This window comes from Micropterus dolomieu, linkage group LG20, assembly GCF_021292245.1.
Source record: "Micropterus dolomieu isolate WLL.071019.BEF.003 ecotype Adirondacks linkage group LG20, ASM2129224v1, whole genome shotgun sequence".
Taxonomy (NCBI): Eukaryota; Metazoa; Chordata; class Actinopteri; order Centrarchiformes; family Centrarchidae; genus Micropterus; species Micropterus dolomieu.
In genome coordinates this window covers 21,899,983-21,922,799 of record NC_060169.1, presented here as the reverse complement: position 1 = coordinate 21,922,799, position 22,817 = coordinate 21,899,983, and the positions used below count along the sequence as shown (strand labels likewise).

At 42.3% G+C, this 22,817-nt stretch overlaps 2 protein-coding genes across 10 annotated transcripts in view; one reads left to right on the top strand and one right to left on the bottom strand.

Moving 5' to 3' along the window:
* The window catches only part of elp4 (elongator acetyltransferase complex subunit 4), an 83,970-nt gene that overhangs the window by 58,752 nt on the left and 2,401 nt on the right, over positions 1–22,817 (top strand). The window lies entirely within an intron of this gene.
* pax6b (paired box 6b) lies at positions 130–11,125 on the bottom strand. 8 transcript variants are annotated; one of them, XM_046032086.1, is made up of 12 exons: positions 11,101–11,125; positions 10,242–10,265; positions 7,667–7,797; positions 7,320–7,355; positions 6,995–7,234; positions 6,431–6,596; positions 3,077–3,235; positions 2,680–2,762; positions 2,422–2,572; positions 1,698–1,810; positions 1,231–1,372; positions 130–519 (listed from the first exon to the last, which is right to left on the bottom strand). In XM_046032086.1, exons 1-12 carry the CDS (start codon positions 11,111–11,113, stop codon positions 434–436), a joined length of 1,344 nt encoding a protein of 447 aa, XP_045888042.1. In that variant the 5' UTR covers positions 11,114–11,125; the 3' UTR covers positions 130–433. The 8 variants fall into 8 exon arrangements, with proteins under 8 accessions (XP_045888042.1, XP_045888044.1, XP_045888045.1 ...); XM_046032088.1 differs by having other exon boundaries at positions 7,019–7,234; XM_046032089.1 differs by lacking the exon at positions 10,242–10,265 and having other exon boundaries at positions 7,019–7,234.

Below are 22,817 nucleotides of genomic sequence, written 5' to 3'. Positions count from 1 at the left end.
CTTGATCTTGGTTTTTCATATTAACATACAAATGGCCATTTACTAACACACCAGAGAAAAAAAGGAAACAATGACTGAAGTTGGAAATAGAAAAAAAAACAGATAAGTTTTTGTTCCATAAAAATTTAACACCGGTCACTTTACAGAGGTCCATTTTTTCCCCCCGGTCTTTCTATCATCGTTCTGTCTTCCAAGTCCTCGTTTGAATGTGCCTAGAGCTACAGAACAGCATACAGTCCCAGTGGAAAAACAAAGCCCAGACGTCCCAAGGCTCTCCCAGAGTCTTTCTTTCTTTCGTCCTCTCCTCTCCTGTCCTTTGCCTCTTCTCAACCCCCTCTCGCCTTCTCTAATCTCCTGTGCCGTGTATATGTGAGGAGCACTGCCGGAGGGCGATGGTGGAGTGGGTGGTTACAGGGTGAAGTAGCTCTTCTCTCTACTGTAGTCTTGACCAGTACTGAGACATGTCAGGCTCGCTCCCTGGGACTTGGACAGGGACAGAAACTCCAGGAGAGATGAGTCCTGCAGAGACAAGAAGAGAACGGACGTCAGTAAAAAATAAAAATAAAAGGGGAAAAAAGCCCCAGAAGTCAACATACTAGATTAGATGAGTGAATGCACCATGCACAGTTAGTGTGACAGCTAACAGTGGTTAGCCTTATAGCACAGAGCATTGTGCTTTAAATGCCTGCAAATAGGTAGACGAGCAGTAGAGCTGCAGTGAGTCACAATGCTCTGCACATGGTTGCACAGTAAAAGGCTTGCAAGCTCGATAAATTGAGGCTTTGGCAATGGCATTTAAACAGAGAGAGTACAACAGCAAATGAATCAAATTAATTAGCAATTTAGCACAGAGGAAATGTGGTTATGCATGATTAACTCTTCGTGACTATAACCGGTATATATGGCTCTCAGTAACAGCATCCTAATGGGGTGGAACTAAACTATGGGGCTGGAGTAGTGGGATTGACATGATGGCGAGAGCAGCGATGAAATGAGCTTTGTTCATGCAACTGCAGAAAGAAAATGATATGGAATGTAGAGGCGTTGATCCACAGATGTTTAAACCATGATGTTTCATGGAAAAGGACAATTTGCAGCAACAGGTCATGAGTCAAAGATGGCTATGTAGTACCCCCAAATTACAGGAAAGGTGGCAGATATTTAGAGGAGTGCACTGTTTGTTATGATTAATTCCCAAGGAGGTTGGTAAACAATGAACTTTCTGCCTACCTGTTGAGGTGGTACCAGAAGTGGTCATTGATTGGCTGTTCATATGTGCCTGCATATGAGGGGGCGTGTATGTGTCGTAGCTCCGCCCATTCACAGGCGGACTGGTAGGCAGCATGCAGGAATAAGAGGAGGTCTGGCTGGGCTATAGATGGGGAGAGAATGTTACATTAGCTTAGCCAACCATAGCTGTACTCTGTAATACTGTAAGCTCTCACAGGCACGTGTCTTGATTTATTTGTGTTTATCATTTTAGTTCTAATTCTCTGAGAAAGCTGCCCTTTAAATAAAAAATACGATTTTTAAGGAAGGTTGTGTTTTTTTTGGCCAGGAAACACAATTTAAATTACCCATGGTGTGTTTGATTCCACTTTTACAATCATATCAATAATCATAAAATATTACATAAAAAGGTGTATCTTTAAATCTTATACTGCCTGCTGTTCTGAGCGTTATGGCATTATACTTACTTGCATAGGTAGATTGTTTGCCATGGTGAAGCTGGGCATGGGGGGCAGCGCACTGTAGGTGTTTGTAAGTGCAGAGTCAGGTCTACCCAGCATTGACCCCGAGGTGAAAGACACTGTGAATGAGGAGAGAAAAAAAATGAAAATGTGGTTAAAACCCCGCAGAATCCCACACGGTCCTCCAGTGTGAGAGAGCATCTCATTAGCGTTAAGTAGTGCGTGCGTGAGGTGACGCCTTTATCTGACAGGCTGATAGGCCCGGACAGATACTGTACAGTGTGTGTCTCAGGTGATTGACTTGTGAGCATGAGCTTCAGCTCTGCCGGTGTGCCCTCCTGCCTGATTCGGTAATTACGCAGATAGTCAGCTGAGAAGTTTTGCTCAATCATCCATCAAAAGGAAAACCACCGGTGCTTCTACATGTGAACTAGAGCGCACAGCCACCGAAGCCTCTTTCCCCCTTTCATATTAATCCGCAGGTTGTCACATAATAACATTTAGTAACATTTCACGTGGATCCTATCTGACTTGAACCCATAGACAGTTAAATGTGTTGTTACTTACATTACTACAGTTATAACTTTTATGACTAGTGTAGCCTAACCAATTAATGGTTGCGCAGCATTTCTGCAAATCAATAGTTGACGAATTCTGTTTTAATTTAATAGGCTATTATTTTAAGGGATGGGGTATCCTGTAAGTATTATCCCAGCTGTGGTGGACCTACCCGGTGTAGTGGGCTGTGGGATGGCCTGGTAGACGCTGGTGCTAAAGCTGCTGCTGATGGGGATGTGACTGGAGGAGTTGTTGGCCTGCCGGCGCTGGTTCCGCAGCTTCTCCTCTCGCCTCCACTTTGCTCTTCTATTTGAGAACCATACCTGCAATGGAAGCTTCTTATTAGTTTTATTCCAGGCAACCCCCCCCCCCCCGGCAAATAAAAAAAATAAAAATGACCAATCTGGTGTAAGAAGTTCTGATCACTCACTTGTATTCTTGCTTCGGGCAGGTCGATTTTCGCTGCTAGTCTCTCTCGCGCGAAAACATCTGGATAGTGAGTTCTTTCAAATTCTGTAATGCAAGAAGTCGCACAAGTGTCAGAAAATAGGCTAAGTAATAAATTAGGTCAAGGGTCAATTCATTTTTTCCAGGTCTATTAGTTGAATAAATGCTTGTCAAAGGCCAAAAACAAGTTAAACAAGTGAGAGAGCTATGTGCCATGTCTGACAGATGTGAGGCCTGTTATTCGTTTGTTATAATAAACCATTATTTGCTGTTTGAATTCACCTAAGATAATCAGGAGTATTTATTACTAATAACAATAACATTTTGTAAAAGAAAGAAATCCAATATGGCGGATTTATATGTATAAATGATTGCTCGACCTTTTTCCAGAGCTTCAATTTGCTCCTGTGTGAAGGACGTGCGATTTCTCTGTAGTTTCCTCTTGAGCTGCAGACGCATCTGTGTCTCCTCTGAATCCTCCCCGTTCGAGCTGATGGAGTTTGTGTTTTCTCCTGCACCGTCCTGCTGTTGACAACCATCTGCAGAAAAAAAACATTGAATGGAAATATAAATTTCAATTAAGCTAAATGAATAATTAATTCTCTCGGGTCTCGCGTTGTATCAACCTGCAGCTAATTGTGCAGACGGCGGTGTAATGTCATTAATTAAAAGCCCCTATCATGGCTGATTTGATTCAAAATCAGGGGAATGATTGCAAGTTCTTCTTAATGTTGCCGGATTGCTGCCTGTGTGAAGAGGAACAATATGAAGAGGGCTTCCCGGTTAAAGTGTTTATAAAATATTGTGGGAAAAACATGCTGGTGAGGGAAAGGCCTCCTGTACTTATCGCTTCCCAACAATGGTGTGTGTTCTCAAAAGGTTAAGAGAAATGTGACAAGATGTGGCGAGCCTCTTTTCAGAGCCTATGAAATGTATTAAAACCCCAAACTCTTTGCCCCCCACCTTTTTTAGGGCAGTGCAATGCCTCAATGGTCGCTCCCATATGGGCGTTGGTATAGCCATTGAGGTGACCACCAACTTTTGAATAGGAGAAGACGCTTTTCAGAATGATACAATGCATTCAGGAGTAAGGGAAACCATTAAACTATGGACACAGCCAGGGACGAGCAGTGAGCCCTCGGTGGGTGTAATATATGGGAGGGGGCTATTGGAGAGAGATGACAAAAGGATCCTCTCTCTGTGGAGGCGCGCAGGCTATAGTGCTTTGGCATTGTGCGCACGAGGATCCCAGTCAACAGAGCTTTGAGTCCAGTGTGTTAACCCTTATCCACTACCATCATTAATCACGTCCCCCGGCCAGCTACACGCCAGTCAGGATTTCTGTCTTCAATTGGAAACAAATGAGTGAGGAGAGAGCATGCAACCCCCTGAACAACCAAAATAAGGCCAATCTATTCACTGCCCCTTCAGTTGCAGGGCGAGGCTTATCGACTAATGTCTGTCTTGTTGCTGGACATCATTATCACACCGAGAAGTTAATGCGAAATTAAGCAGGGGTGCGCGGTTTATGTAATATCTCACTGGTGTCTGTGTGGGTTGAACTCATAAAGGGGGCATTTCAGCTTTTTGTATGCAGATTTTGTTTATGCCTTTATAGTTTTAGTGAGTAGCCTAGTGCCTTGCTCTAGGATGGAGCAAGTGCAGAGCAGCCTTTAGGCAGCCAGGCTCCTGTGCCCTCTAGGACCATGTTGGCTCCATTGCACACACACCCCAAAAAATAATGCAAACTTCATTTTGTCAAAGTTAAGCTGTCTTGTGAGAAAAATATGTAGCAGTCAGATGTTTTATGCGTTTCCGTGTTCGCTCACAGTTCCTCTGCAAGGGAACTAAGCATGCCTTTCTGCAGGCCCGAAAACACAGTTAGTTTGTCTAAATGTGAAAGTCTTGGTTCACTGGAGGAAACCTGATGCGACATGTTTCTTGACAATTCCCCTTGCTGCAAAATAGACTAAAGTATTCTTCTATAGGCCGATAGTTTGTAGCCACCCTATTTGTTTCTTCACTCTGGATAATCCATAAAAAGGAGTGAATGTGCAGCTATTATCCGTCTGCCAGACCCACTGACGCTGGGATGGGATTTGTTTTCTTTATAAAAGCGCTGGGAAATAAACTCATTCTTTAGTATCATGATGTCTCAACCAGTGAGGCGGAAAAGCAGCAAGAAAAAGAGAGAGATACCGAACCAATTGCGGCACCTTTCAGCTGCTGAGACCGGATCAAAACACTCTTGAGAAACCGCTTAGAACTGAAAGAGAAAGTGAGAGACTAAATCCTATAGACGGGATTTAGAGCCATATAGCCAGCGAGTGAGAAGGAGAAAGAGATAAAAGACCAAATCGGTGAGGAGTTTTATCCGTTCCTCTTTGGATAGAGTTGTCTTCTTTTGGGGCCCTGTCACTCTCCATGTAGCCATTATATCTGCTTACTCGCCTGTCGGATGGAGAACATATTTTCGTTCCCCTGAGACAACTGCTTTACTTAAATACTTGAATTAAAAACACAACAAAGAATTCATTATTGTAGCTGTTATTGTTGTTAGTGTCATGCTTGGTATTGTTGTTTCTGGTGTTACAACAATTAATATATATCTAATCAAATGTAAAAATAATAATGCTTAAAGAGTAAATAATAATTAATCTAATGTGTGTGACATATTGTACCAACGGCAACTACAGAAACTAAATAAGAAGTAGGCTATAATAATAATAATAATAATAGTAATTTATGTATAATAATATATTAATAATAACAATAACATAAGTAATTATAATTCCAACTTTGAGTGACTCATTTTAGCTGTTAATATGATCGTTTCCGCTTTACTGCGTGTCGGCAACAGCCCCACGTGTCCAGATGGTCATCAAACAAATGCAAATTATTATTCGCTATGACTGAATTCCAGCACATTTCCCCTTTTCTCATGCATATAAATCGGAAACAATACTTCGTCGCGATACTGGTTCAATGAATGAATATTTAGGAGGCAAGCTGGTGTTTCTGAAAGTCTGCTCAGTTTTGGGCCTGCAGTAGGCCGTCAGGAAAACCTTCTGAAGTGGAATATTTCCACATCAGCCTTGCCATCTCCACACTCCTGCATGTTGCCACAATGAGAGACAAAGCCCTCTCTAATGAGCAATTACACGTAGTCCGGACCGTTCCCATAACCAATCATTGCGTGTGAGGGAAAACATTCCTTTGTACTAATATCCCCGCACACAGCACCCCGGCTCTGCCTCACCCATCAGGAGGGAAGGAAAATGAAGGCTGTTGGATGGACACCTCTGCTGAAAGGACAAGCCGCTGTCACGCACATCCATGTCTGGGACAGTGGAGGCATTCAGACTGCATGCATGGCCTATGGCTTCCTCTAATCGACTAGTCTTAATTGGGGATCTTGTCCAGGGCATCAAAACATGCCAATACAATACCTTCCTGCAAACAGGGCCGTGGACCGGAACCACTGGAATAGTATGCTGTAAAACTATTCATATTCACACATGGCGGTATATGGTGACCTCTGTGGAGTTCACAAATCCTGCCGCAACTCCTGATGCAGGGCAAATCATTTTTGTGACTGGCCATAAATGTTACCGAGCCTGAAAACCCAAAACTAGGCCTATAGACCGCCTGGCTGTGCCCTTCTCTGATACAACCTTAACAGCCATGCAAGCGTCAAGGTGTCTTTATTGCCACTGTATGATAATGAGGCTCACCTTGGTTGGGCTGCCCTGGCACTGATGTTCCGGGGTACCAGCCGGGCCGGGTCCCCCAAGTTCCTGTCTGACCGTTGAGCATTCTCAGCTTGTCATACATGCCATCTGCGCCCATCTGTTGCTTTTCACTAGCCAGGTTGCGGAGGACTCTGTTTATCGATGACACCTGAATGACAAATTACATATGATAAAAGTAAGGATCAGATGGAGCGCCCGGCGGATCACTGTGTTTTCTTAATGCGGGCACAAAGATGTGGGTGAGCAGCGGGTTCACAGCACACACACTTTATAATCATAATAAATCTGCACAGGAAGAAGTTCCTGCAAAGCGCACAAATGGACAGCGCGCTCCTTCTAATTGACTGTATGTTTGGGTGATCACATATGCTGTAGCCTAATGCGTGCCCCCCCCACCCCCCCACCCCCACCCCCACGCACACACACACACACACACACACACACAAACGCAGTGTATTTAATAAGACTGAATGGTTGGTTGCCCATCTCCTTTTCTTTCACTGCATGAGAAAAAAATCATTTCATGTGGCAAATTAAATCATGCACATAACTTAGAGTCAGTACACTTACACTGGGTATATTGTCGTTGGTGCAGATCCCCTCCGACAGAAGTCTGTCACGGATCTCCCACGCAAAGATAGACGGGCACTCCCGCTTGTACTGCGCGATTTTCGCGACCACCTCTGGAGTGGCGACCCTGGGCTTGCTGCCGCCTATTGCTCTCGGTCTTATGGAGCCAGTTTCATAATATCTACCCAGGATCTTGCTCACACAGCCGTTGGATACCTGTATAGAAAACAAAAGACACAATTCACATACATTATTTACGACTATTAACGGAATTTCTAAGATGGCGTCAAATAATTATCACCTTTTCACTGTCCAGCACTTGGACTTCATCATGGGTCTATAAACACAAAAAATATGCCTTGAATGGTATATTGGGCATTTTTTTTTAACAATATATTTATTCTTTATAAGAGTAGGCAGATTACTTTCCTTTTTGTCGACCTTATTAGCTACATGTCCATAAAAGGATTTGTGTAACTAGTAAACAACAATTTTACTGGCTTCAACAATCATACAATTGCAACATGGATTTAACGTGAAAATCATACCGTTATGTCTAATAATTTTATTTTTAAAAAGTAGTTTGCATCCAATTGAAAAAGTCTGTTTAAACGTGTTTTAGGGATGATAAAGGAGTGTGATTGTCACCTGCAGTATCCTGGAGATGTCGCAGGGTCGAGCGCCACTGTGAGCAAGTTCAACTATTTTCTGCCTGGTGGAATCCGGCAGCGGTCTACCATTAACAAACACACCACCAAGCTGGTTTACGCCACTGTGACCTACATGGAGACAAAAGCATCGGAGTCATCACATCGTTTTATAACTGCAATTAAAACATAATGTGATAAAGCACATGATTTTCATTTAGTGGAGAGGAGAATGGCAGAAGCGTTCAGGATAACCGAGTTAAAGATGAAACACGAAGACAGAAGTACAAGAAGGTTCATTGCAGTTGACTTCAAACAATTTAAATGAACTGCCATAAGCTTATAACAAGTGTTTTAAAATCCAAGTACACTGATAAAACAATAGTTTTATGAAATTGTACCGCTCAGCGCATTCCCCTCTGAAGATAAACACTGCGCAGTTATTCAGTAAGGCATGCATGAACATTGATTAAAAGACAATAGCCTCACATAACCTTAACCAAAACATCTCCATATGTTATGTTCTAATAATAAATTAACACATCAGTCGGTCTTTTGCCCCGAGGAAACTCAACCAACCTTTTATCAAACCGACAAACTTCGGTATTAAAACATTCGCACCGTTATCCATCCCCTCCTGTACAGCTGCGCATCACCAAGACCAAGCACCTCACTTAGAAACTATCCTCAAAGTAAAAAACAGCAGCGCCGACAATCGCATCAAACACTATACCTGAAATAATGTGTTAAATTAGCTTTCATTCAAAAGCATCACATTTTGGAAAGTGTCGTTACATCGCCGGTAGTCCTTCAAAACACACAATTACGCATCAAAAAGACCACACTACATAGGTTACCAGCTCTAAAATAGCAATTTTCATGATTGGTTATTGTCTAAAAAATAATAATTGTTTTGGAAATTATCCCCAAATTGTTCTATTGTATCTCTCTAAAGCACAGAATAAGCCCGCAAACCTGAAGCCAAATGGGAGAGCTGACTCCCCGGAGTGCCTGAGCTGCTCTCTGTTTCTCCGCTCCCTTCCCCTGCGCTGCCGCCCAGTACATTGACTCCGGGAGCAGAGGCTCCTTAGCAATAAATAAGCTCCAAATATAGAAGAGGGGGAAAATATGATGAGCCTGCCTGACATTTGTCTTTAAAATAAAGCTAGCTGCACGTCAAGTTTGAGCTTAATTTCTGGAAATAGGCGGAAGTCGCCTCGGATCATGCATGGGAGGCTAATTGAAAAGATCAGTTGGAGCACTTGTGGCAGGCATGTCACTTTATGACACCGCTCTGCTTTTGAAAATCGCATCGTCACGACAAATAGTAGCATGATAAAACGACCCTTTCTGTCTGCATTTGGATATCACTCAGACAAAATTGGACGCTACTCGTTTACCCTCCGAGGGAGACTTCGTTTTAAGGTGGCCGGGGGCTACCCGCGGCCACACAAACGAGGGCGCGCCTGGATTCTTAACATATTAAAAGTGACATGCAGTTTTTTCCCCCCCTTGTTTGTATTTGACAACAAATGCTCACAGCCACTGCAGTCCTGTTGTGTGCAATCGGTAGGCGTCTTTACTCTGAAATATGTCATAGGACTCTGGTGTAAACTGCTTTAAACGTATTTTATATAAATGACCAAAAGGGCCTGTTGAGTGAAAATAAACCTGCTTAACTGAGTAGGCCTAACTGAGTTTAACTGAGCTATGCGTAATAATCTTCCAGCGTGGATCTGATTGATAGTAAACCCATTATCATCCCTCCTGCTCTTTAGTAATACCAGGATTAAGTGGAATTAATAGACTTCTTACGCTTAAATTGGCCTACCCGCATTAAGCAGCCCTGCTCGCGCCTGCTCCATCACCTCGGATTTATAACTATCATATAAATCCTCCGGATCGATAAAACCGTCAGATAAGGACATCACATAAAAATCAAACTCTCCTAAGGTTAAGTCTTAATCATGGCACAATTCCCTCAAGTGCCCGGAGTCGATCTCGCCCGCTGGCGCTGATTATGCGCCTTGTATTCTATTGCAAGTCGACTAATAGGAAAACATATGGTGTCAATTTGGACGCTCCCCACCATATACACCCAGGAGTTATTAGCACAAAAGCCACCGAGGCCGTCGCGACCTTTAGACAACCCAAAGGGCCGGGCCCAATGATATCTCCTCGGCAATTCGCACCAGACATCACACGCCAAGCCAGGGGAGCATCCCATTATCATCAATCCGCAGCAAAGCAGAGCACTGGGTATTGTACAGCGCTTTGATAAGGCCCTATCATCTCTATAATAGACAACTGGCAAGCGACAAGTCACAGCGCCGTGGCCTATAAAATAAGTCTCTAATGCCACCAGTTTGTAGAAGTATTTTTTTGTTGTTGTTTTTCATTTTCGTCACTTTACGCGTGTTTTCCTCATGAATCACGCCTCACATCAAACCACCCCAAACGTCACGTCGGCCAACATTTGGATTCAAACACTTTTGGACTATAATTCGCACAGATTACAGCACAGAACACGTCATCGAGGTATATGGAGAATAATATAATAAAATTATTCCACACACCTTCATCACAGATGTCATACACCTCTTGTCCAGCAGCAAGAGAGAGAATGTTTCATGTTTATCCTTTTTGATTTCAACACACCAGGAACAAGACAAGATATTCAACTCATGGGCCTCTTTAAAACACACACACACACACACACACAGGCCTATAAGCAACTTAATCTACCATGTTTTTGATTGGCACCCACGACAATATGGTTGTTAATATTTATCTTCCGCTGTGAGTTCAGCCTGCACCTAACAGCTAACAGTGAGGCCTTGCGGTTATAATATGAGCAGTTTCTTTCTAGTTCATGCTGCCTGTCCGTGAAGAATATGGACTAATCTACATAAGACATTATTGCTATTCCTCATGTTTCATGCAGGGCTCTTCTCTACGCAGCTAATCTCGTATGCAGCCTGGCAGCCAGCTCTAACGCTAATGCAGACGGCTGTGCAATTATTTAATACCAACTCAAGCAGAAACAAAAATCTCCCTCTCGACCCAACCCCCTCTATTCTCCCTCTCCCTCTCCCTCCTTCTCTCTCTGGAGCAGGGCGACGTGTGATTAACTTGTTCAATAATAACTTGCCTACCTATCATTGCAAAAAAAAAAAAAAAAATTAACAGCAATGAAACGGCCATCAAATAACTGAGAATATGTTTCCCCTGCACCTCAAAGGCATGCAAAGTTATTTATGCCTGCACATACATTTCCTTTTTTCCCCTCTCTCCTTTAAAGGCTTCTTCTTAAAGTTATCGGGCTATAACAACCAGTGCATAATGTCAGTGGGTGTTGCTTCCATGCAACGACAGAAGAACTTGTGTTTTCAATCACAAAGTTTTTAAAACTAAATATACATAAAAACAACTTACTGTTCTGCATCATTGAGGCTACGCCAGACTCCCACGTGGCTTGGTTGTGGTATTCTAAGCGTCACAAGGAGGAAAAACAAAGCTGGTTATCATCACACCATTAACCTTGTGCACACATGTCAAATTATTTGCAACATTTATTTATTTATTTATTTATTAATAAAGTAAAGGTTTCTCATCCCATCGTTCGATTTGAAATTTTTTTTGCGCATCTTGTGCTTAAATATTACTGATGCATAATGAATTTCACATCCTCAGTGTATGTATGTATTTTAATTAAACTTGCCTGGAAACAGAGTTGACTGTCCACTCTATAACAATTTAGTCAATCATCTGCCGTTTTCACTACTTAATGTCTCCCTATAGGACAAAGCAAAACAACACATTAGCACAGCCACAGCTATACTGATGCACTCACACCTACTGTATCTTCATTTGTGCCCTACATTTACAATTAACCTCAACGTTGCAAATCGTCAAGCAAATACATCAAAATTGACGCGGGACGAGATTATTTGAACATCTCTGTTGGGCCTGTTCCCGGAAAATAAAATTTAAATTAACATCCTAGCCGTGATTTGGGGCCTTTAACTCTTTTACAGCTCTATTTCTTTCAAGGCTTCTGGTGCTGGTGTTATTTAGTTCATACAAAGCAATCAGCCCTTGCCATCTCAGCAAGAGGCTTCTGTTTTGTTTTGTTTTTTTTGAAAACTTGATATCCCTCCTCTTGTGGAGTCTATCCTGGAAACTGTACAGTGACACACGTTGTCTACCTCGCCTCACTGCTCTGCAAAAGTCCAGACCAGGAGGGGGTACAAAGCTGGTGCACAAAGCCTGCTGGACTCCCAACAATGCACCCCCTCTTCTGCCTCCCTATACCTCAAACCCGGGGCGAAAAACTCCGCGACTAGAAACACACAGCGTCCCCACTAAACACACCAACAAGTTCAGATTAATACAAAGAGCCGGAGGCATGCATCCACCCCCTCCGGGACCATTCACACACACTCTCTTTCTCACACACACACACATACACACACGACCGTGACCCCGGTGCAGCTAGTGCGTGAATGTGGGGTTTTGTTTGTCTTGTTTTTATAGAGGGAGAGAAAAAAAATGTAAAAAGTAATTTCTTGTTATAAATATTTGGGGGTTATTTTGTGCTGCTGGTGCGGGTTGTAAAGCGGGTTGAATGACACAACAGCGCAGTAGGGCGCTCAATTGGAAAAGACAAATGCATTAAAGAAGCTATTGACTGGGGGACATATAAAAAGGGGGCCATGGGAGGGAGAAGTCTGAAGTTTTCGTTTTCTCCCTCCGTGCAAAGTTGTGTTGTGTGCAGAGCAAAATGGCCTAATAACGTCCGTGTTTAGTCCAAGACTAGTTTGTGAGACTCACGTAGGCTGTAGGGCCGCCATTGCTTTTTAGGCTGCTGCTTTCTTTCATGTTTAACAAATAGGCTGCATTAATTAAATTCAGATTCCATCACATTGGCCCACATAGCCCGAGTTAGCCTGTTTAGCATAACCTAAAATTACCAAAACAACCACTACATAATGCAGACATTATTATTATTATCACTGGCTTAATGTCATGATGTTAAAGCTAATGTGGAAAAAAATATATATTAAAAAAACAGTCTATTAAGTTTGGCCAGCCTGTGAAATTCAATGCAGTCGGTAGCTTTTAGCCTCATAAGGTCCAAGTGGTTAATCATTTATTTAAGGTCGAAAGCTCAAACGTTGTGTTTCCTGAGGTTAACTGCGATCTAATCTGCATTTCTTTTCCATTAGTAATCCGTAACAACAATGTCTTAATTCAGCATGCTTATTTTGGCTTGCTCACAACATTCATATGCACAAGTGGTCCATGTAGGCCTTGACTACAATGGATCCCGATGTAAGTTGCAGGCTTACGGAATATAAATATAAATATATAGCCGATAATTATAAAACGTGTTGCATAGCCTATTGCAGAATTCATTTAGCGAATTAGTTGTTAGCATGCATGTAGCTAACAGGTTTAATCACATCTCAAAGGATCAACCTTTTAGTGGGTGTTAACATTTTAAGCCAAAGGCCTGGTGTGTTTTTACTGACAGTCTTTTTCAGTGGATTTGTATTTTCAATGTATTGCCTTATTTATGCTGAATTTACCGTTAAAATTACAAAAGAGAAATGTCAGAATTAAGCATTAATTTAATGCATGTGTTATTATTTTATTAATTAGCATAGTTTAATTGTTTTGGCAAAATAGTTTAACAGCAGCAGCAATTTGGATCCATATTTTGTGTATTATTTAAATTATTAAAATTATGTGTAACATATTATATTAGGATATAGGCCTGTTAAGATAAGTATCTGACTATTTAAAAATACTACACAGCCTAACGGCTGTAAAATTTAGAATGTAAAAGTAGCCTAGTTTAACTCGCTGTCATTAAGGGCAGACAGAAACAGCTTAGAAAGAAAATGATAAAGTTGTATTTCCTCTGACACACAAACACACTAAAAACGGGCCTCTCCTCCCCAAGTGCTTCACGGAGGGTTTTTTTTTTTTTAGAAGGCGCTTGGGTGACTCGCCTGCATGAATCAATCTGACACCTTTCCTCAACGGGTCATTGCGCCCCATTCTCCACGATGATCACTGTCCTGGCCCAACGTGACTTTTTACTCTTTTACTGTCATAAATAAGCGGTAAGCTATCCGTAGGCCGAAACACACCAACAAAATCGAGCAGATAAAACCGACAGACTCTAAAGGCTGTTCGCACTTTTGAGTGTCCAGTCAGAAGACAGGCTGCACAGTCCAGACGATAAAACACCCACAACCTCACCACTAAACCTCCATCTATAGCCTAAAAGTAACGACCTACAATAAAAATAATATCTAATAAGAACAATTTAATAATAATAATAATAATAATAATAATAATAATAATAATAATAATAATAATAATAATAATTCCAGAATTTAACACCAACCATAAACTTTTAGTCAGGATCTCACCTTTTTGGGGCATCCTGCGTCGTTGTCAAAGTCCTGGGAAAACTATAGGCTTCAGCCTAGTTCTCCACACCACAAAAAGAGAAAAAAAAGCCGACCAGGATCAGTCTCTCTCGTAAGTTTAGAAGAGGAAAAATTAGTTTCCAGTGGTCTTCGGCGGAGACGGAGGGGATATCCCTGCGAAGTGGACAGAGATTGACAGTGAACTCAGATGTCAGGACGCACGGAGTTTGGCGAGGATGTGCGCTGGCGTGTGAGAGAGCGAATGAGAGAGTCGGAAAGAGAGAGAGTGGGGAAGAGAAAAGAGAGCGAGAGAGGGGAGGGAGGGAGAGTGGCGGTGGTGGTAGAAGGAGGTGGGGGTAAGAGAATGAACACACCTATGCTGATTGGTGATGGAACAAGTGTATTAATGTATGTGTTCCTGGTCTGCTGTGTGCGCCTCGCCTCCCTCCGCAGCTCTTCACTGGCCCATTAGCGCGACCCGACCTCTGTCATCATCCCCCATATAAACACTTCCCCCTACACCACAGCCAAAGCGGGAAACGGGGCCGAGCCACAGACAGAGAGAGCGAGAGAGAGAGAAAAGGAGGAAGAGAGAGAGTCTCGTCTTCCCAACCCACTAATCAGCCCACGCATGCAAATACCCTGCGCTCACTTGCTGAATATTGCCCTATTGCAAAGCAACTGCCTCGGAAATGCCCATTGGACGGAAAGCTCTATTCTTCCAGGCTGAATTGGGTCCGCGCAGGGAATCTCAGGCATGTTCAGCTCCAACCTGAGGCTAACTAGTGCTGCAAGGGGGACGGAAGCTCGCAGTGGAGCAGCAGCGCGCACGTGAATGTTGGAACTCATAACACTCACAAATTAAAATTACAAAGAGCTGCAGCGTGCCTTTTATGAAGTAGTCGCTGCTCTACACACGCGATTAATGTTGTAGAGGTGCATATAATTATGCTGTTGTGCTGTTTTATTTATTGATTGTTGGGGGGGGGGGGTACTGCATCCACGTTTCAAATGTAGGACCATCACTGAAAGACTTTTTAATGTGAACAAAACACAAAATAACTTACACCAGTTTTGATCTCTATGAATTATAAGCACACAGACTTAAATCAGCTTCACGCATGAATTAGCTCTATGGAGAAAAAGAAAAGTATAATAAATATTTAGGAATCTATGGAGACCTCTTGTGCTGCATGAAAAGAACAGCGAGTTGGGAAAAGTTGTTTGGTTTTTTTTTTTTTTTTTTAAAGCTCCAAATGGGAGCGAATTTACTCTACTTTACTTTAATATTTTGCAGACCATCCCTCACCAAAAAAAAAAAGTCACCACGTGCTTTTGTTGATTCTTTTTGGTATCACCTTCTCCTGAATAGCCTTACCCCTCCTGTCAACAAGAACACCATGCGTAAAGAGCGCAGCCTTTAGGCAAGCTCCGGTGCTTTTTATGGACACATTTGCGAGGCGCGGCGACGTCACTCCTGCAACCTGACAGCAAATAGCACGCGTAAATAAAGTAAAGCAAATGACTGTGTAGCCATGGCCACACGCTCCCCAAACTGCACTGGTTGAATGACTGGCCATTAACGCACACCTCAACGCACCCAAAAGCAACCCCTCTGCGCCCGTGTTTGAGTATACACTCGGAGCTTTGGGCAGCACCAGTCTCAGCACTGAGGAGCCCCGTCGCTTACTGCAAAAGGAGGAGAACCGAGGGGAAGAGAATGAGGGTTGTATGGATGTGGAAGCCAAACTAAAGCAGAAAAGGGGGTGCAGGAAAGGGCAAAGACACACAGAGAGAGAGAGAGAGAGAGAGAGAGAGGAGGGGGACAGGCATAAGCAGGGGGAGGGGAAAGAAATTACTTCTGTTTTTCTTTTTTTTTTTTGGAGGGGAGGCCGTGAAATGAAGTCATGGAGGCCTACACTTGACTTTCTTTGACATGTGAAAAAGTAGGAGAAGTCAGAGCTCATCAATAAAACACTTCGGAGGTGAAAGAGGGCTCCCTAACAACCATCGCATTCCTGACTGTGGGTTCAATGAGTAGACAAACGACGCTGCCAGAGAGAGAGAGGGTGAGAGAGGAAAGAAGAGGAGAGGGAGAAGGAGAGGGACTGCCCAGCCTGAATGGGGCCCTCAGTGGGCCGGCGAGATAATGAGCTGAGAGGACCGGCTCAAACTGTCACCGAGGGTCCCGCGGTGAGGAACAACACTTTGGCCAATGCTCCTTCATCAAACAACCCGTAAACTAAACGAGCACATTCATCTGTTTCTTCTTCTTGCATTGTTTCTACTCACTTAGACTGGTGGCTCAGCCTATAGGCCTACCGTGAATGACCACAGCTTATATCAGCTGGGGGGGGTTCCCAAACATTTTCGCGTCAAGGACCCCCCTATTAGACATGCATTAGACCACAAACACCCCCCTCTCCTCCCCCTGGTCACACCACCCGATAGAGTAGGAGTTTGTGTTATGGGGGAACCTCGTGTTGGTTATGATTTACTGTAAAAGTGGACACACTGGAAGGTGGCGTTCAACTTTAAAACAAAAGTACTCAGAATTACCTTTTAATGGCTCTGTTTTCTAGAGGTTAGTGTATGATTTCCTCCCTGACAGTATAAAAAAAGTATAATAGAGGGAGGGGCCAAATACGAATCTGAACTCCTGCAGTGTTTACTAAACTGTGCGTCCTTATGTTGGTCAGCCATAGTGAGTGCATACTCACTTTTGGAGCATCAAACAAACCCCAGCCGCAGAATTGTGTTTTTAACTTTCTGACATTAAAATAGGCTATAAGACGAACTCAATTGTGTAACAACATGCTGGTAAAAACGTAACATCTCGTCCAATAAACTATTAAAATGTGATATCAACAGTTAAAAAACATCTCCGAAACAGACTCCATTTAAAAGACTAATTTCTTGTGGGCCTACCTTTGTAGTGCAAATGTTATTGCCGCTCACTTGTCACACAGACTGCAGCTGTCAAAAATTCACACCACTACTGCCCTCGCTGGAAGACAGATTCCCCGATGAGTGTGTCAAGTAGTTTTCTTTGGAAACAATACCTCCAGTAGGTTATTGATTTCTTTGGTTAAGCTGTAAATCCGCTCCAGAAGCTAATTCGTTGTCTCCACTTTCAGGAGTTTTCTGTTGTTTTTCCCCCCACAACCCTTTACTCACATGTCATGTAAGGCCTTCATCTTTATCAACAAGAGCCCTGTTAGAAAATATATTTCCTATATACATTTTCCTGCTTTGTAAGGTAGTCTGGATTGCTGTGGTTGTCTGTAAAAAAAAAACGGTATAGGCTGATGTTGGGAAAGCAATTAGCCCAATTCGGATTAGCAGCAACTAATGCCAAAGGTCTTGAAAAGAAAGCCTAATCTGGTCGCTATTTTCCCCTGAGGCGATGTGGTATTTGTACCCATCTAGAAACTTTTAAATACAAAAAAGAAAGAAAAACCATAAGGGGAGGGAGCTGAAGTGAAAAACAGTGGCATTGTTTTTGGACAGGGAAAGGGATGTGGTGCAGGGCAAACCCACCTCATTTAAATAGCTCTTGTTTGGGATTAAAATTCACCCTTTACAGGCTGATAACGTTATATGAGATAAATTCGTCATGTGTTAAACTAGTGAGAAAAGAGCTTTAAATGAATTTGTTTTGTTTTTTCTGAAAACCTTGTTAGGTCTTTGGATTTGATTATTTATTTTCCCATTTAAGAATTGTTTGTCTTTGTGATGATCCCCCACTGGAGGTCATAGTTTACTCACCTTTTATGTATCAGTACATCTGGGGAGGCCTGTTAGAAAATGTTAAAATATTGCTACATGATTGTTTAAAGTAAATAAAAAGTGGTTGAGCTGAATCCCACTGATTCATGCAGAGCATTGATCTATTTCCCATTCCTTTTTTTTTTTGAAGAGTTTATTAATCCTTCAAGAAGAAACAAACATAAAACCCTGTTTAGCCCAATTCTCTACCTACTGTTTACTACTCTGCTTATTATTATTAATAATAATAATATTGTTGTTAATACTGACAATAATAATAATAATAATAATAATAATAATAATGCTATTGTTATTGTTGTTGATGATGAGGATAATTATTAATTTGCAGGTGATTTTTAAATATCTGCTTTCTGCTTTCTGATAACATTGTTGGCTGTCCTATGATGGTTAGTATTTAAAAAATCTATTTGTTGTAATAAAAAAAATTTCATTAGATTTTTTAAATTCTAATTTAAATGAACTTTCAATTATTAGGATTATTTTTTGTTACTGGTGTGGTTCATTTCGTAATCACAATGATCACTAGAAATGTCGACCTGAATTTGTAAGCTGCATTCTCGTTGAGGTGACCTGTCATTCATCAAACAGCTTCGGATTGTCAGATTTATTCTCTCCAAAGACATTCATGAGGACATCGCTGCTTTATTTGCATAAATGATTTGCACTTCTACAACGTGTAATTCTGCTCTCATCAACAATAATTAAACAATCACATGCTTGTTTGATTTTGCCCAGATATTTCATTAATCTGCTATTTTTAAAGCGTGCTGCACATGGAGCGCGTCCGGGAACAGCTCCCGGCTCTATTAATGTCGACTTATTTCTCAGCACATTCAGTAAATATAAGGAAACACAACTCCATCACGGCGTGGACAAATCTGTGTAGCTTTCTCAAGAGGAAATATTTTCAGATGGTCCAATTTCTGCTTGGTCGAAAGGCCTAACAAGCACAAAGCGTCTGCTTTCAAACATGTTCCATCAAAATGCTTATAAAATGTTCTGTATTTTCAACTGAATCACGGTGCAACCTCCTCCTTTCGGGCAGGATGTGTTCAGGGATAAGTATATGTGGTTTTTATTGAACTAGTTCCCTAGTGCACAATCTTTGAAGTTTGTGGGGGGACAAGGAGAGGATCGAGGGTTTCTTGTGCAGCCCACAGAAGGTGTGCAGTCCACAGAAGCCCTCTCCTGGTAAAAGGCTGAAAGCTGGGATAAATACCGGGGCTAATGGTGTCACAGCGCTGCTCGGCAAGCGTGACAGAGAGAAACACTGGACCCAAACATACAGGAGCCTGGAGCTGAGACAGCCACAGTATCCCAGCTACTGTTTGGAAATCAGAATGGATCTGTATCTTCTAAGGAAATTGAAAAATAAATAAAAATACACACGGAAGCTCTTCTCATTAGAGGTAGGAATAAAAACGAAAATAGAAAATACAGGCTATATTAAAAAATCCAAGTATAAATACTAGGCCCAGGCCCTTTTTATAGACCACATAAATCAATCAGAAAACCCCTAGAGCACACGTCATTTCTCTGCTTTTTTAGTTTAACTTTTAAAGTTTTAAGTTTAAGTTTTTTATATTTGACACTCTCTCTCTCTCTCTCTCTCTCTCTCTCTCTCTCTCTCTCTCTTTGCTAGTTGTAGCCAAAACTTAGAAACTTGTTTTATTTTACGACACCACCAATAACTTAACATTTAAGCCAAAATATTTAGTTGTTTCTCAAAAATCAGTGGAACGTGGATCGCAGCGCGCTGAAGGAGCGCTGTTTGTTCTCAAAACTGCAGCCAACAAACGGAAATATTCCGCTGATGGACAGCGTCATTTCCACCGCGCTGATGGATCTAGCAGAGCTGAATGGATCCCATACACATTCAATTTACTGTACAGGTCGAAGCCTTTAATTTCCCCGGTGAAAAGCTCACAAAAATAGGCGCTTTTTAAGGAGTGACGTGCGCTTGATTCCTCCGTGAATATCGCTAATTACACTCTGGATGTGTGTGTGTGTGTGTGTGATAGATGACAACAAAAATGAAGTCAGTACGCTGTGTTCAACTCTGTGTGGGTGTACATCTCTTGTAGACTACAGTCAGCAACGTGCAAGAACTTATAATAATTTTACCTGAAGTTGCCAATGCACCCCATGGCTTATGATCAATCTGCATGCACACTCAAGTTTCTGCTTTAAATTTCCTGTGCACCTTTCAAAGTTTGAGAAAATCAGGCAAAGTGTAATAGCATATGCATTAAATATTCTCAATAGGAGAACTTCCAATGTATTTAAATATTAAAAAGGAACTATTTCAAAAATATAGTCCGTCCAAACTCACCGGATGAGAGAGGCAGTAGACGTGTCTGACCGGTATCCTGTGCGTATAAAGTCACTTCTTCCCTGCCGGGATCCCTCCTCCGTGTCACAAACGTATAGGTCCCGATTAAAAATATATCTACCTTTGGATCCTTCGTGGAGTTGAAATGTCAATGAGAGTGGAGGAAAAAAATCGGCGGCTCTTACCAACAACTTTCCCTTCTGCATCAGCCTCAAGTTGGCAGTGATTGGCTGAAGCGACGGGTCGACGTCATACCTTGGACAGGACACAGAGCGCAGAATGGGGAAGTGCACAAGGTAGCCCTCCATGTGGAGCAAACCGGCCTGTTTACTGTTCCAGTGTGTATGTGCTGTGTGCTGGGACTTACAGCTAACACCTGACATTGCTGGAGCCACGTCCTTTTTTATCTTTGTAGCCTATGTATTTTAAATATGAAATAAGTAGATAATATATATATATATATATATATATATATATATATATATATATATATATTACTTTTAATTCCACACTGTCACCTGTTGTCCCCGACTAAAGGACGGTTTGTCAAAAAAACAATACATGTGCGGGGTGTGTTTCCAGTGATTTTAAGAATAAAAGGCACAACCTCTCTCCTCTGAGCTTCTCCTAAAACTATGAGTCGCAGTAAGTAGAATGTTATTCTAAACAACATGGACTTTGGATGTTTTTTTAAGTTTAAAGTTTACATTTTCACATGGACACATTACATGGACAGATTTTGCAAGATATTGTTCGGCCTAACTTTAAATGTATGAAAACTTAACCATCACCCCCATAGCTGCATTTTCCCCCTTAACATCAGCTATTAAGGGGAAAATACTTTAACGACTCCTGAGGAGACATGCGTAGACTAACTGGTATTAAGACATGAGTAGGTACAGTTGTTGTTGCTGTTGTTGTTGTTGTTGTTGTTGTGTTTTTAAATGTGAGCCTGCTCAGTGTGCAACAGGTGTGGACAGAACCGGTGCAGGCAAGTCCCATCATTATGCCCCGCTCACCCTTCCTCATGATGTATTTGGGCTGTAGGCCTAGACACATTTCCAAAGCCCTGGTATTATAGCGCATCATGGCAGATCTCTGGTCCAAGGATTAAAAATAGTACTCATAAACTGTAATTATATTGTAGACAATTCCACTGTTTTAGCCTGCGCTGAAAACGTTTTTATTTCTACAGCCCTATAAAGTTGTTATCCGCAACTCGTAATGGGGCTTCAGCCTCCCTTTTACTAAGGCAGGCTAAAAGCCTCGACTCCTATTTCACAACCTTTGATGTTTGTGTCAATTTGAACAAGACAGTGAGTAAATGGGCAACCGCGCCGCCGCTTGTCTCTCAGGAAGAGACCGGGGCAGCGCAGGTACGGGCCAGTCAGGACTGGCTGTGTTTGGGCCATTATTTGGAGGAACAGCCATTAAGAGGCCTTGATACTGTGCAACGCAGCAGGGTGCTCGACATCCGCGCTGGAAACCGCACGGCTTGGTCCCTGCTTATCAGGCTGTCAATAAAACGAGATGGGATACAGTGGTCGAGCCAGGTGCTCCCTTTCCCTTCCCACACAGCCCCGCTCTCCAGAAGCAGATCAGGCGTAAACGCAAATCTGTCCAGCCGGTTTTCCCTGTGCCGTCACCACGCTGCTGCACAACGCCACCCCCCCTCCCCCCCGCGCGCGCACACACACACTAAATCACAGTGACAGTTTCAGATTTTTTAAATAGATATTTGGAAACTATTTTGCAACTCAAATATAGTGACAATAAAGATCTGCCTAAATTTGCATGTAATCCCAGTTTTCACTGCTTATGCACATACATTTCGATAAAAGATAAATGTCTGGCACCATTCCCAGTTACATGTGGATGTTGCTGTGAACAGGCCTGAATGGGGAACATGTATACAACTTAGATTATGAAGAACATCTTAAACCTATGGGAGCCCCTGTGCGCGCTTTTCCAGGGAAATGCCAATCTCTTGCTTGCTTTGACTGATCAAATTTGAAACAAATTGTGTGATGATCGACCTCCCCTCTCTACCCATGCAGAACATTATGCGGCCATAGCCTACGCCTCATGAGCTTATTGTTTACTGCCGCTGTAGCAGACAGAGAAAAATGTCCAGGGGACCGAGCACATTACCAGAAAGCAGAGGGTGCACGCGGAGTTGACGCTGCGTTCAAATGGGGCATTTCATCTATCTAAATTAGGATTAATTGCAACGGAGACTGGGAGGTAAGTTTTATCTGAACTTGAAGTTTAGACTGGCTGGGAAATAGGCCTACACTTTGATTAAAACTTTCTTATGTGCATAAAGTTATGGGCTTTTAAATTGCATATTGGGGTTTTTCGCGACAAATATATTTTGATAGACTTGACATTAATCTAAAAAGTGTAAAGAAAGACCAAATTTAGTCAAATTGGAACCTGATCTAGCATGGAGTAGGTACAACTGTCATACTGTCACTCAAGCAGCAGGCATGTAGTGTGCAGGCAAGGATGTGTAGTTTGGTCATCTGATATTTTCAATTTAAGATGCAGTGTCCACAGATAATATAGACTAATTACCCCCCCCCCCC